General features: G+C 41.3%; 2 protein-coding genes across 2 annotated transcripts; one reads left to right on the top strand and one right to left on the bottom strand.

Moving 5' to 3' along the window:
- Window positions 1-6,423: 6,423 nt before the first annotated feature.
- Window positions 6,424-10,109, top strand: lgals2b (lectin, galactoside-binding, soluble, 2b). The gene is made up of 4 exons (XM_026171864.2): window positions 6,424-6,583; window positions 7,995-8,068; window positions 8,207-8,366; window positions 9,696-10,109. Exons 1-4 carry the CDS (start codon window positions 6,581-6,583, stop codon window positions 9,840-9,842), a joined length of 384 nt encoding a protein of 127 aa, XP_026027649.1. The 5' UTR covers window positions 6,424-6,580; the 3' UTR covers window positions 9,843-10,109.
- Window positions 10,110-10,341: 232 nt separating this feature from the next.
- Window positions 10,342-12,994, bottom strand: uts2r4 (urotensin-2 receptor 4). The gene has a single exon (XM_026171862.2). The coding sequence runs from the start codon at window positions 12,850-12,852 to the stop codon at window positions 11,779-11,781; it is 1,074 nt and encodes a 357-aa protein (XP_026027647.2). The 5' UTR covers window positions 12,853-12,994; the 3' UTR covers window positions 10,342-11,778.
- Between the last annotated feature and the right edge of the window lie 79 nt (window positions 12,995-13,073).

Genomic DNA, 13,073 nt, shown 5'->3' with positions numbered 1-13,073 from the left:
CTGCCTGCTGCTGTTGTATCAGTTGCAGCAAGCAATACTCTAAAGGAAGAACTGGGAATTTCAGGGATTGACGAATACTTCTGGACAGACTCCAAGGTTGTACTGGGGTACATTAACAACGAGGCACGTCGCTTCCACACATTTGTATCAAATAGGATTCAGAAAATACATCTCAGTACAACTCCTCAGCAGTGGCGATATGTTTCTACTGACAAGAATCCTGCAGACCTTGCTTCGTGAGGTTCTAGTGCAAGCAAGCTTCTGACATCGAACTGGTTTACTGGACCCAAGTTCTTATGGGAGAAAGAGGTATCACCAGAGGTAGAGGTAATCCCAGAAATCCCAGTTGGGGACCCTGAAGTTAATCAGAATCAGAATCAGAATCAGAATACTTTATTCATCCCGAGGGAAATTAGGGGTTACAGCAGGCAGCACGCTAATGGCGCATGCGCACTCACAAAGGAACCTTCTGACCAACTTTATACAAACATCACATTGGGGAGACATGTCAGAAAGGTAGGCTGATAGGAAAAAACAACGAAAAAACACTACATGAGGTAAGAGGAGGAGAAAAAAAACTCCACTCAGACTGAGCTCCTGGTGGGAGAACAGTTTGATAACAGAAAAAACACCTCAGCACAAAAGCACATGACTATCAATACACCATAGAAACACGAGACAAGCAACAGGGGCGGGTAAAGGGTAAGAGAGAGCCGGCGTAGACAGCGCATCCGGTCCTGCAGCATCTGCGCTGGTCCAGTTGACTGCTATCTTCCCCGGTAGGGCACAAGCATCGAAGGCGTTGGAAAGGGAGGGGGATGAGTGAGTGCTTGTCAGTGTAAGTGTGTGTGTGTGTGTGTCCAGAGTTCAGCGGAGACAGTGTCCTTCGCACTATCAGGCTAAGTAAACAGTCTGCCAGCCAACCCAGGTGGCCTTCATGGGACGGGAAGAATAGTCATCACACAGTCGTTATCAGGGAGTTGTTTTGGTGGGCTCCAGCCTTGGGCCTGCAGCTGGCGCCGTGGTGTCCGAATGTTGAATATTGTTGATTTCTGTTTTGTGAGCAGCTCGAATTTTAGCACTCTGAGACTGGTCCCTCAACTTCGCGTTGGAGAGCCGCCTCCCCATGATGGTATCAAACTTCAGTTCCAAGGTGTTGTCAGTCTTTTGATTCTGAGACTTCACAACTGCAGTGATCCGTTCCGCGATGTTTTCCAGCTGTCGCTCAAGGGTGTCATTTTGAGCAGGCCTCTCTCTGATGTTTCCCCTCATACGCTCAATGGTGTTGTTTTGAGCCTTCACAGCAGCAGTAAGCGTCTCCAAGGTGTTGACCATATTACGTTCGTTGTGAGAGGTCGCACCTCGTCCCGGCGCTTCGAATCCAGCGGGCAGCCATGTGGGGGTTTGAACAGCCGGTTCCGCTCTCTTATTTCTCTGATAAAGCAGGGCTAGGCCAACGCCGATCAGCATGAACCCTGTTATCATGGGGTTCAAGCACTAAATTTGGAGTCTGCAGAACAAGTGACTCTTTCAGACCGCTTGTCAAAGTTTTCTTCATGGTGTAAGGTCAAACAAGCTGTTGCGCGACTTCTTCGCCGAACCAAGAGTGACAAGTCAACAAGTCACAGCACAGTTCAGGAGCGAGAGGATGCACAGCGCATCATTATAAGAGATTTACAGAGACGAGTGTATCGAGATGAGATCCAGCTACTTAGTAATGGCTTACAACTTTCACGGCAGAGTAAACTGTTTCGATTGGATGCCTTTCTTGACAAAGATGGAATCCTCAAGGTGGGAGGAAGACTGAAAAATGCATCTCTCCCTGCCTCTCAGAAACATCCAATGATCATTCCAAAGGACCACCACATAACGAGGATGATAATAGCTCATCATCATGAACAGGTTAAACACCAAGGAAGGGGTATAACCATCAACGAGATCAGATCAAATGGATACTGGATCCCAGGAATGAACAGAGCTGTTGCATCTTATGTGCATCAGTGTGTCAAATGCAGGAAACTCAGGGGATCAGTGGAAGAGCAGCGAATGGCAGACCTGCCATCTGAGCGGGTGGATCCATCTCCACCTTTCACTTATTGCGGAATGGACTGTTTTGGGCCATTTTTTTACAAAGCAAGGGCGTAAGGTGAATAAGCGTTATGGTCTGCTTTTCATATGCCTTTGTTGTAGAGCAATTCACATTGAAATGGTGAATGATATGTCAGCAGATGCCTTCATTAATGGCCTCCGATGTTTTGTTTCCATAAGAGGAGCAGTACGACAAATAAGATGTGACCAAGGAAGCAATTTTGTTGGAGCTAAGAATGAAATGTATAATGCGCTGAAACAGATGGATGTCAATCATCTGACTGCATTCTTGGCTGAGAGGCAGTGCGACTTCATTATGAATGCTCCCCATTCAAGCCATGTTGGAGGTGTCTGGGAGAGACAGATCAGAACAGTAAGAAATGTACTTCGGTCCACTCTTTCACTCTCACCTGGAAGATTAGATGATGCCTGTTTGAGGACATTGTTTTACGAAGCAATGTCTATTGTGAACAGCCGTCCACTCACTGTGGATAACCTGAATGATCCAAATGGTCCAGAACCGCTGACTCCTAATCACCTACTCACTATGAAACCCACTGGAGCCTTACCACCTCCCGGGACGTTCATCAGAGAAGACATGTATGCTCGTAAGAGATGGCGTCATATCCAGTATCTAGCAGAGCAATTCTGGAACCGCTGGAGAAGAGAGTATCTCTCTAATATTGCCACTAGACAACGTTGGCATATTTCTAGAAAGAATCTGAAAGTTGGTGACATAGTCATCGAAAGGATGGATGATCTGCCACGGAACGAGTGGAGATTAGCCAGAGTTGAAGAAACAGTCGCTGATAAAGATGGGCTTGTGAGGAAAGTTAAGATTCGTCTTGGGGACCAGAAAATGAAAAGGGAGGGTCAATGTTCTGGCAAGCCATCCATTGTTGAACGGCCCATTCAGAAACTGATCTTGCTCTTAGAGGCTGTCTAAGACAACGACTATACCCTTTATTGTATGAAGACTTGTGGACATTACCTGCAGGCTCATGCATGGATAATTCTTTGTTTTCGTTATGTAAAAGGCCTTGTGGTTAAGGTCATTTGTTTTTAAAAATCATTCGTGTTATAGTTCTCCCTTTTGCTAAAACACTCATGATTTGGTGGGAGTGTAAATGACCTTTAAATTTGGTAAATATTTTTATGTTTGTTTTAAAGGCACTTCGGTTTTATTTTTAAATCCATGCTTTTATTTTGAAACAGGAAACTGGCACAAAACCGTTAAAGGGCTGCTAGTAACCTTTCTTTTAGGATATGGTAAAATAGTGTGCCTTAAAGTGAAAAATATGTACGTTTACTTTGCCAATTAGTACCTGGCTGACAGTGGCACAATGTTTGTTAATGTTTCCTTTAACGGAATAAGTTACATGCAATCAAAATGTCGTTTAATAGAGTTTATGTTGTTGACCTTGACCTTTATGTGTAGTTGTAAGTTAGTGAGGTGATATAATGAATTGAGTGATGTAAATTTGATGTATATGCTATATGTGAGCAGGAGAAATTTGTTTCTAGCTCTTACGGTGTCTTCACTGAATGTTTCAATAAAAACATTTCCAATAAAACCTCTGTGAAGCATCAGTATAAGAGACCATCATTCAGCCAGGGATGCTACAGTATTGGCTCAAGGACACATCTAAAACCTGCAGGAGACCGGCCCTCGAGGCCTGGAGTTGCCCACCCATTGCCACTGAGTCTTCACTGTCATCACAGACAACATACTGTCCTCTGTGTTTCTTGACGGGAAAAAAAAGTATCATTAGAGTGTAAGATCTTCTCCATGTGCCACATCTCAGTAATAGAATAAGCTGAGTTATAAACGTCATATTTTGTTTCATTCAGTGTTTGAAGTACTTATATCTGGAAGTTTATTTTTTTCAGGAACGGCTTGAATATCAACCTCCACCAGTAAGTTTCCCAGATTTATTTTTCTATATTTCCTAATGTTCATGCAACTTAATGCCCTTAAAACAGTGGTTTCTAGGTAGGGTCTCTCTCTCTATCAATATCTATCCTTAGATATTGATCAATATACATATGTATCTCGATAGATAGATAGATAGATAGATAGATAGATAGATAGATAGATAGATAGATAGATAGATAGATAGATAGATAGATAGATAGATAGATAGATAGATAGAATGAGATCTATATACACATCCAGTCTGGACACACCTTCTCATTCACTGGTTTTATTTTTATGACTATTGTAGATTCTCACTGAAATAATCAAAACTATGAATAAACACATATGGAATTATGTAGTAAACAAAAAGTGTGAAATAACTCAAAACATGTTTTATATTATAGATCAGTGGTTCTCAAACTTTTCACAATGAGTACCACCTCATAAAATATATGGCTCTGGAAGTACCACCCTTATGACCGACATTAAAGTACATGTCACGGTCCTGGGCCATGTTGGGCCAGTATTCTTAGTTCTCATGTATCTTTGTATTCAGTTCCCTGTTTAGGCTCTGTTTCCTGAGTTGCCCTGTTGTGGTGTTCCCTGAGTGCTTTCCCTTTATGACTCTACCCCCTGTGTGCCCCTCTGTGTATTCATGAGCCCTCGTCCCCTTTCGTGTTTATTCCGTGTCTCCCCTGCCCGTTATGTTGGTGTTCTACTCGTGCTCTCTCTCCTCCTGTCTGAACCTCTGTACTTCCTGTTTCGCCTCGCCCGTCTCCCCGCCAGTGTTGTGTTCACTCCTGCCATGTCTCGTGATTATTATCAGTGTCACCTGTGTTCCCCATGTGCTCCCACTCCGCTCGTTAACCCTTGGTGTATTTATGTCTGCGTCTCCCTCAGTGCTGTATCGCGTTCTCCCTCATGTTGTGTGGATCTTCCTGTGTCTACCTGCGAGTGTTGGTTTACTTTCCCCAGTTTAGTTTTGTATTTCCTGTGTTCTGCCGTGCCAGCATTAAAGCTGTGTTTCTCGAGTTCATCCCCGTGTCTGTGAGTTTTGCATTTGGGTCCTCCTCCTGCTTGCCACACAGCGATCCATGACAGTACAGTAGTTTAAGCCTATTTAACACCATATACGGTTTACACAGATAATTTTATTTCTTATATTAATGTTATTTATTTTAACTGTCATAAACAGGATGTGACAAGTGATGATAATAATAACAACTGTACTGTATTAAAACATTCACAGCAGGCGGGATATCCGGTCTTTAAGTGACGACGTATGAACCACCACACAGCACATCATTATATACCAGCTAGCCCAACTTCAGTAACCCTACAAACGTCACTGCTGTTTAGTTGTCTGTCTTCATTTATGTCAGACGTGATAGCAGAAAAGTACCTTTTAAATTTTCAGAAATACCTTAGTCAGAACATGGTGTATTATTTCATCTTAAAAATAATTTCTGGAGACTCCCCACGTACCACTAGAGGGAGCCCGTACCACAGTTTGACAATGACTGTTATACATTATTCAAAATAGTCACCCTTTGCTTTCATTACTGCTTTGCACACTCTTGGCATTCTCTCAATAAGCTCGATGAGTCACCTGAAATGGTTTTCCAACAGTCTTGAAGGAGTTCCCAGAGATGCTGAACACTTGTTGGCCCTTTTGCCTTCACTCTGCGGTCCATCTCTTCCAAACCCATCTCAATTGGTGACTATGAAGGCCAGGCCATCTGGTGCAGCACTCCATCACTTTCCTTCTTGGTCACATAGTCCTTACACAGCCTGGAAGTGTGTTTGGGGTCATTGTCCTGTTGAATATTTTATGATGATCCAACTAAATGTGAACCAGATGGGATGGCATGTGGCTGCAGGACGCTGTAGTAGCCATGGTGGTTCAGTGTGCCTTCAGTTTTGAATAAATCTCCAACAGTGTCACCAGCAAAGTACCACCACACCATCACACCTCCTCCTCTGTGCTTCACAGTGAGAACCATGCATGTAGCGACCATCCATTCACCTTTTCTGCATCACCCAAAGACACAGTGGGTGGACCAAAGATCTCAAATTTGAACTCATCAGACCAAAGCACAGATTTCCACTAGTCTAATGTCCACTCCTTGTGTTACTTAGCCCAAACAAATCTCTTCTGCTTGTTGCTTTTCCTTAGTTGTGGTTTCTTAGCAGCTATTCGACCATAAGGTACATTTTGTTAAATGAACTAACTGTTGTGGAAAGTAAAAATCACAGTGATTTAACATTAAAATCTGTTTAGAATTTGCAGATTGATGATGATTAATTTCATGAGTCTTGACACATTCCTTTCCCCTGCATAAGCTACCTCTACGAGTTTAAACTATTGGTACTGGTATCAGCAATATTGGTGCTGCATTTATCACAGTACTGCACAGCACTACTAAGTGGATTCAGTGACAGGCAGTTATTGCCATACCCTTTTTTTACAGCCCTCCTGCCCCATATAAACCGCTCACCTGCCTGCAGACTTGTCACTGGAGGCATAACCCACTGAAGATCAGACCTCAGCACAATCCACTGAACACCATCACCATGGTACGTGGACTTTCTCTGCGTGAACAATAATCTGCATCTGTTACCTTAGTTGTGGCATTATATTCTATCCTGATGTATGTGACCATTTGCTTTGATTCTGTGGCTGAACCTCATACTCTGCCATTCCATGGTTTACTTTTCTCGTTGCATATATAGTAGTCAAATAGTCATATATTTCAAACGCATAGACTCAATATTAATGAGGCTGAGGAATAAAAAAGCTCAAAGCTTGTGTATCAACCAGTAATATTAATAGAGCGTGTTTTATAGAAGTGATGATGGCTACATATATTCTGTGAACATGCGTTTTGTATACAATAGAGAATCTCCCTTTGATTTTGATTTTGCTGAGGCTATAACCAAATTTAGGCTTTAAGTAACAGTCAAGAAAATACGTAACCCTTAAACTGATTGTGCTCACCTTACAGTTATAAGTATATAAGAGATAATTCTCAAGTCACAGCCTGGTAACAGAAGAAAAATCCTATTCTAAGATTTACCATATGTCACAGTTGAATAATCTGAATAATTCAAATCCCACAGAGGGATTAATAATGTATAGCTTGACTTAATGATCTTCCATCAAATTCCCTGTGAAGTCAGTGATAAACCAGCATGAATCTGAAATGGGTGAGCAGATTAAACCGAGGAATCTGTGGGTGGAGGACTGGAATATAGGGTCCAGCATGATGAACTTCTCGTTTGCCCATCAGGTGATGCCCAGCACATAAATAGGAAGATTAGATGAAAAGAAGAACAGTTTATTGCTTTATTGATCAGGTGAACAGGTTCACTGACTTTGTTAAACATTGTTTAAATGTCATGTTGGGTTTCTCATTTGTATACATGTGAAATCGATCTTTAAACACATAAAATCAATTTAGCCTTACTTCATTTCTCTGTTTGTATAATTGTTAATGGGCACATATTGTACAAAGACATGCTAGACATGACTAGTGTCTGAAGAGCTATAGATCACTGTGTGGGTGTTTTGTTTTGTTTTTTATGGCGACCACGTCAGTGAACAAATACGACACCTTCCTGTTTTGTTAATTTTACAACCGTGGGTACATTGTTTTACCTCGGTTGATCATCAACTGCTAAGATAAGACAAGCGCTAATCATCAGTTTGCTCATGGCAGTTCCGCTGTCTCAAACCATCATGTAGATAGTTCCTAAAATTTAATAAATAAAACTGATAGACCAGATCTATACACACTTCTACAAGGAAGAGTTTTATCATCCAAGAATGAGCATGAGTACTGAAATCTTCCTATTATTATTATTATCATTATTTCATCCTGTCTTCCTTCTAAGAAGCAAACTAAAGTTCCCACCAAAAAGCTCTGAAAGAATGCAAGAATTGGTTTATCTTTCAATGTGTCTATTCCTATGTCGCTTTCCTTTACAGAAAATCCAGGATATGTCAATCAAGCAGGGCTTGGAGTTAAAAGTCCGTGTCAAGCCTGGTGAGAGTGGTGACAGGTGAGACCTTCTCCTAAGATGTTCATGCTGAGAGTGTCCTGTCCATTTCACACAGCAAAGTCGATTTAGTTATCTGTCAGGAAGCAGCGAGTCGAGTTCATGTTCCTTCCTCTCCTCTCCTTCCCGCATCTGTTGCAGTTTTGCCATCAACATCGGTCATGATCGTGAGAACATCGCCATGCACCTCAACCCCCGGTTAGACTCCAACACCATCGTCTTCAACTCTTTATCCGGGGGTAGCTGGGGTGACGAGATCCACGAATCAAACTTCCCTTTCAGACGTGGAGAAGAATGCAAGGTTTGTATGAAGACGTGTGGCGTCTGAAAAATGTAGTCACCAACACACAATACACTCTGAAGAGGTTCGAATGGTTTAAGAAGCAAGGCTTTTACACACTGACATAACCAGTTTAACATCAATGCAAATGCTAAAACACAGTTCTCCAGACGACAGAGAACAAAGTCATCTGTGTTACTGGACTGAGTGCCAATTTCACAATATAAATGAAAGCTCATAAAAGTTACAACGTCTCAATTGTGTATATCAGTCAGATGATAACGTTAACTAAGACAGGGCCTTGATTTGCTGATCCTTTGATTTATAACATCTTTGCATGTCACTCTATGGGCAAGGTTTTATAGCTGATAGCTTTAAAAAATGTAATTGTACTCTTAGACACACACACACACACACCTGCTGCACTTTAATTTAAAGAGTATTCAGGTAAAGCACACCCTGGGTAAATGAACTGCATTTCCAAGCTGTTATCATTTCTTTGACTATCAGGGTGTAATTAATGGGTTTGGTGCCTGCGCTGTAAGCTGCTAGGTCAACGGGTAATCACGACAGGCTTTATGGGCCCATAAAAGTTAATAGCTGTTGAGAAAGATTGCCCCAGATGTTTCTGGAGGAGGATTTTCTGTCGAAACTGCAGCTTTCTTACAGTTGTGTAACAATGAAATTCAAGGAACTGTTTACTTTCTTGGAAGGGGATCTGCTTGAAGTACTTATCTATAGTCAGTGAATCATCTGTAGTAGATAGCTGCATGCATGGCCACGTTTGGGAGAGGCAGGAGTTAAAGCATCTAACTGCAGTATACTGTGGACAGAGTCAGAAGCAAATGATATAATATCAGCATCTGATTTGTTTTGTTTTTTAATTTGAAGATTCTTACTGTTTTAGCTTGCCTTCAGCCATGTACACAACCGGAGATGGTTGGCGCTGTTAAACCGAGGCGGCCAGAGTGCCAGGCGGCATGGACACCCAAGACTGTAAATGCGATAACTCAAGAAAGGGTCGATATAGGTGTATACCATAGGTGTATCTACAAGGAGGCTGAGGGGTAGCACTTGTGTCCACATGTATTTTTAAAATCTGCTTGGATGACACACACAGTCGTGCTCATGTCACCTAGTTGATCCTTGATATGATATTGATATTTATAACCTGGGTTTTTGTTTTTTTAATAGATGGCTAAAATAAATTTGCAGTTGACTGCATCCACAGCAGCTTAGGTTCTGTCCGTGTCTGAGCCCAAGCTTCAAAAAAACAAAGGTATCCTTTTAACCAAACGATAAATGTCATTCACCTCTTTTTCTCCCTCTTGCTTTTTCTTACTTCTTCAGTTTTACATCAACTTCAACAACGAGGAATTTTACATCAAGCTTCCTGACGGCAGCATGATTACCTTCCCCAACCGCCTGGGTGATGTCAAGTACAAGTACTTCGATGTGAGCGGTGATGCGAGAATCATCGGCCTCAAGCTGAAGTAGAGGCTGACCTCTTCTTAAGCCCCAACCCTTCACCTCTCTACGTTTTGCTTGTTGCTAAAACATTCTCATGTTTTTCAATAGCTGAAATTAGGCTTGACTGCTAATATGAAATCTGAAAAGTAACTCTGGAAATGTCAACTGCTTTAGATTGCTGATGTTGTAATTAGAGGAAATGGCCTTAAGATGGAGCCCCGGCACATCTTACCTTACTATGGTTGGAGGACAGCTCAGCAAAGCTGGATTTGTTAATAAAACCCTAAAAGAAAAGAGTCTTCTTCATTTACTTCCTCTGAAATACGAAACACCACATGTAATTTACACCTACATGTTCTAAAACATATTTCAGACCTGTTTCAGGGTTTAATTTTTATATCATTGTAACGTACAAGAGTAAAAGCAGTGGGTGTTTAAAAACACTAAAAGAAGATGCCAACGCATTTTTGTCAATGTCTGTAATTCAAAAGCAGAATTATTATTTTTGCCTCTTTTTTTAAAGTTATGCAAAGTTTAAAAAAGAGGGAGAAAAAAGAAAACCCAGAATTGTATTGGTCATTATCTTTAATATGTGATGAGGAAATAGGTTAAAAAAAGAATAAAGGTCGACATGGAAAAGGAGGTGAGGTGGGAGATGTAGCACACACTTATACAGACAATTTACAGGAGGACTCAAAAGACAAGCGTCTGGAGGCTGAGGAATGTGGCACAGTGCAACGACATTTCATAGATAGAGATGAAAAGTATTTGTCTGTAAAGCTGTTGGCAAATTGGGCCATTACAAAAATATGAAAACAGTTCTCATTCACTTTTCTATTGTTTTGTTTTTACAGCAGTTTCACTTTAATTGTTACACAGTAAAAATATGTGAAAATACGGTACCAACTTTTTCCATTATTGTAAACTACACATTGTATTTGATCAATTACAGAAACTGTGGATAATGTATATAAAGAGTATTTATGATTTTTTAAAATGGATAAGGTACTGCAGAACATTTTCTGGTCATTTTCTTGTGTTCAGTATTTTGTCCAAAAAAAAGGCCTTCAAAACTTTTCTGTTTTGTACTAAACTGCCAATTCAAATACTTTTTAGATAAAATACTCACATTTCAACCTCTATATCAGTAAATCATAGATGTCTATCTGCTCAACAGAACATAACAAATAGAAAGATAATGAACACAGTGAATTCTAGTCAGTTTAGTCCATGCCTCTCTGCACTTATAATTTTATTCATTATTTAACATTTGAGATATCTCATGTAATTTGGTACAAAATGAACAAAGTTGATAAGATGATTCGTCCTAACCTGATTCGTCAGACTGAGGAAATGTAAATGGAGTCAGAACCATGTTTGTCATTGTGATTGAAATGCATTTGATTCAGCTAAATGTCTAGTTTATTAAATGCATTCAGTCAAGTTTGGTTAATTCAGCTAATTCTACTTTCTCAAAACCCACAAAACCTTAACAAGACTAGTTAACTCTCTCTTTAAGACAGGAGAGGAAGTTAGGTTTTAGCTGGGTCAACTCAATGTAGATAATAAAAAATGGCCTCTCTGAATCAAAACATATTATGACTGGACAGTTTAGTATTATTAACCTTTATTTAACCAGGAAAAGTCCCATTGAGATTAAAAACCTCTTTTTCAAGGGAGTCCTGGCCAAGAGGCGACAACATGTTAAAATTACAAAGTTACATACATGTTATAAGTAACAATTACATTTTAAAAAACATTTTTCTCTGGCTCTCTCAATTTGGACTTAAAAGCATTTAATGAAATAAGATATGCTATCTTCCAGTCTTTTTGCATCATGTTCCATGTAAAAGGGGCAGCATAAGTAAAAGCCCTCTTTCCCAGTTCAGTTCTGGCAAATGGAACATTGATCAGAAGAAGATCGCTTGAACGCAGGCTATAAGTAACAGTTAATGCTAATTCACTAAAAGTCCTGCAGTGGGGTTGTCACAGCTGACCCGGGATCAGCCCTGCTGGATCCTGATGACTGTCCTTTCTGTGCTAAATAATCTTTGTAGTTCCGAGTCAGTAGAGTGTAGAGAAATGGATTTATACAGCTGTTTCCATACGTGAGACATGTGACAAAGAAATTTACATAATTATGAGCAGCTGGAGACAAAGCTTTGAGGGACTCTGGAGAGAACAGTTTGGCTAACTGCCATCCCCAAAAAGGCAAGAAGCAAGTCCAGTAAGCTACCACAATGCTAAAGATCATTGATACGACTTTTTGTTTGAGTCGTGTCCTTCTGGCAGAGTGGCTGCTACCCCCTAAGTTAGCCTGTGCTACCCAGTAGCGCCTAGCTAGCCCTGCATACAGTCCAACAATTACCAATCCAGGGACTAAAACACTGGTGAAAAACAGGGCAATGATATAAGCCTTGAAGGCCTCAGGGGTCCAGGTTGGATAGCAGATTCTCTTGACTGAACCAGCCACAGTGGGTTTGCCCTCCCTGAGTCGGATCATCACCATCATGGGAAGCGTTAGCAGAAAAGATAACCCCCAAATAATTCCTGACACTAGCCGTCGGTTGCGGGACGAGGTCTTGTGTGCACTGAAGGGTTTAGCCACAGCACGATACCGTTCCAAGCTCATAACACCCAAAATGAAGACACTGGCATGCATGGTGAGGAGGTCGAGACTCAGTAGGATGCGACATCCGGCCTCACCAAACAGCCAGTCGTGGGCAAAGTAGGTGCAGACTACAAAAGGGATGGTGCAGAGGTACAGCAGGTCAGCCAGAGCTAAATTAATGATGTAAACGTACATAGAACCTGTGCGTCGCAAAGCAGCTGAGCGTGTAACAATAAGTGTGTATGTGTTGCCGGACATGCCCACGACACACATGATAATCAGTGTAGTACCAAGCAGGAATGTCACCCACAAGCCACCACTACCTCCAGCACCAGTACCACTCCCTTGGGACTCGTCAGCTCCTGTCCCTGGGCTCAATCCAAGACCCAGCTGGGGAGTTAAGGTGGCATTAAAAGTGCAGTTCATTTTGAGTTCATGCAGTTCAGTGCAGTTCAGAGAGGTCAGAGGTCAGGCTACAAAACTGAGGAGCCAGTTTACACAAGATTATTGACTCTTACCTCACAGGAAAGGTTTCATCTCTGTGGAAACATTACAGTGTGAGGTGAACTGCAGAAAGAAGATGCCAGTGGACATTACAGTCAAATATTTCTGTTAAAATGAAACATTCAACACAGTTCCTTCCAACT

This window comes from Astatotilapia calliptera, chromosome 6 (genome assembly GCF_964374335.1).
Source record: "Astatotilapia calliptera chromosome 6, fAstCal68.1, whole genome shotgun sequence".
NCBI classification, from domain to species: domain Eukaryota; kingdom Metazoa; phylum Chordata; class Actinopteri; order Cichliformes; family Cichlidae; genus Astatotilapia; species Astatotilapia calliptera.
Note: the sequence above shows the minus strand (reverse complement) of the source record. Positions and strands in the feature narration are given on the sequence as shown.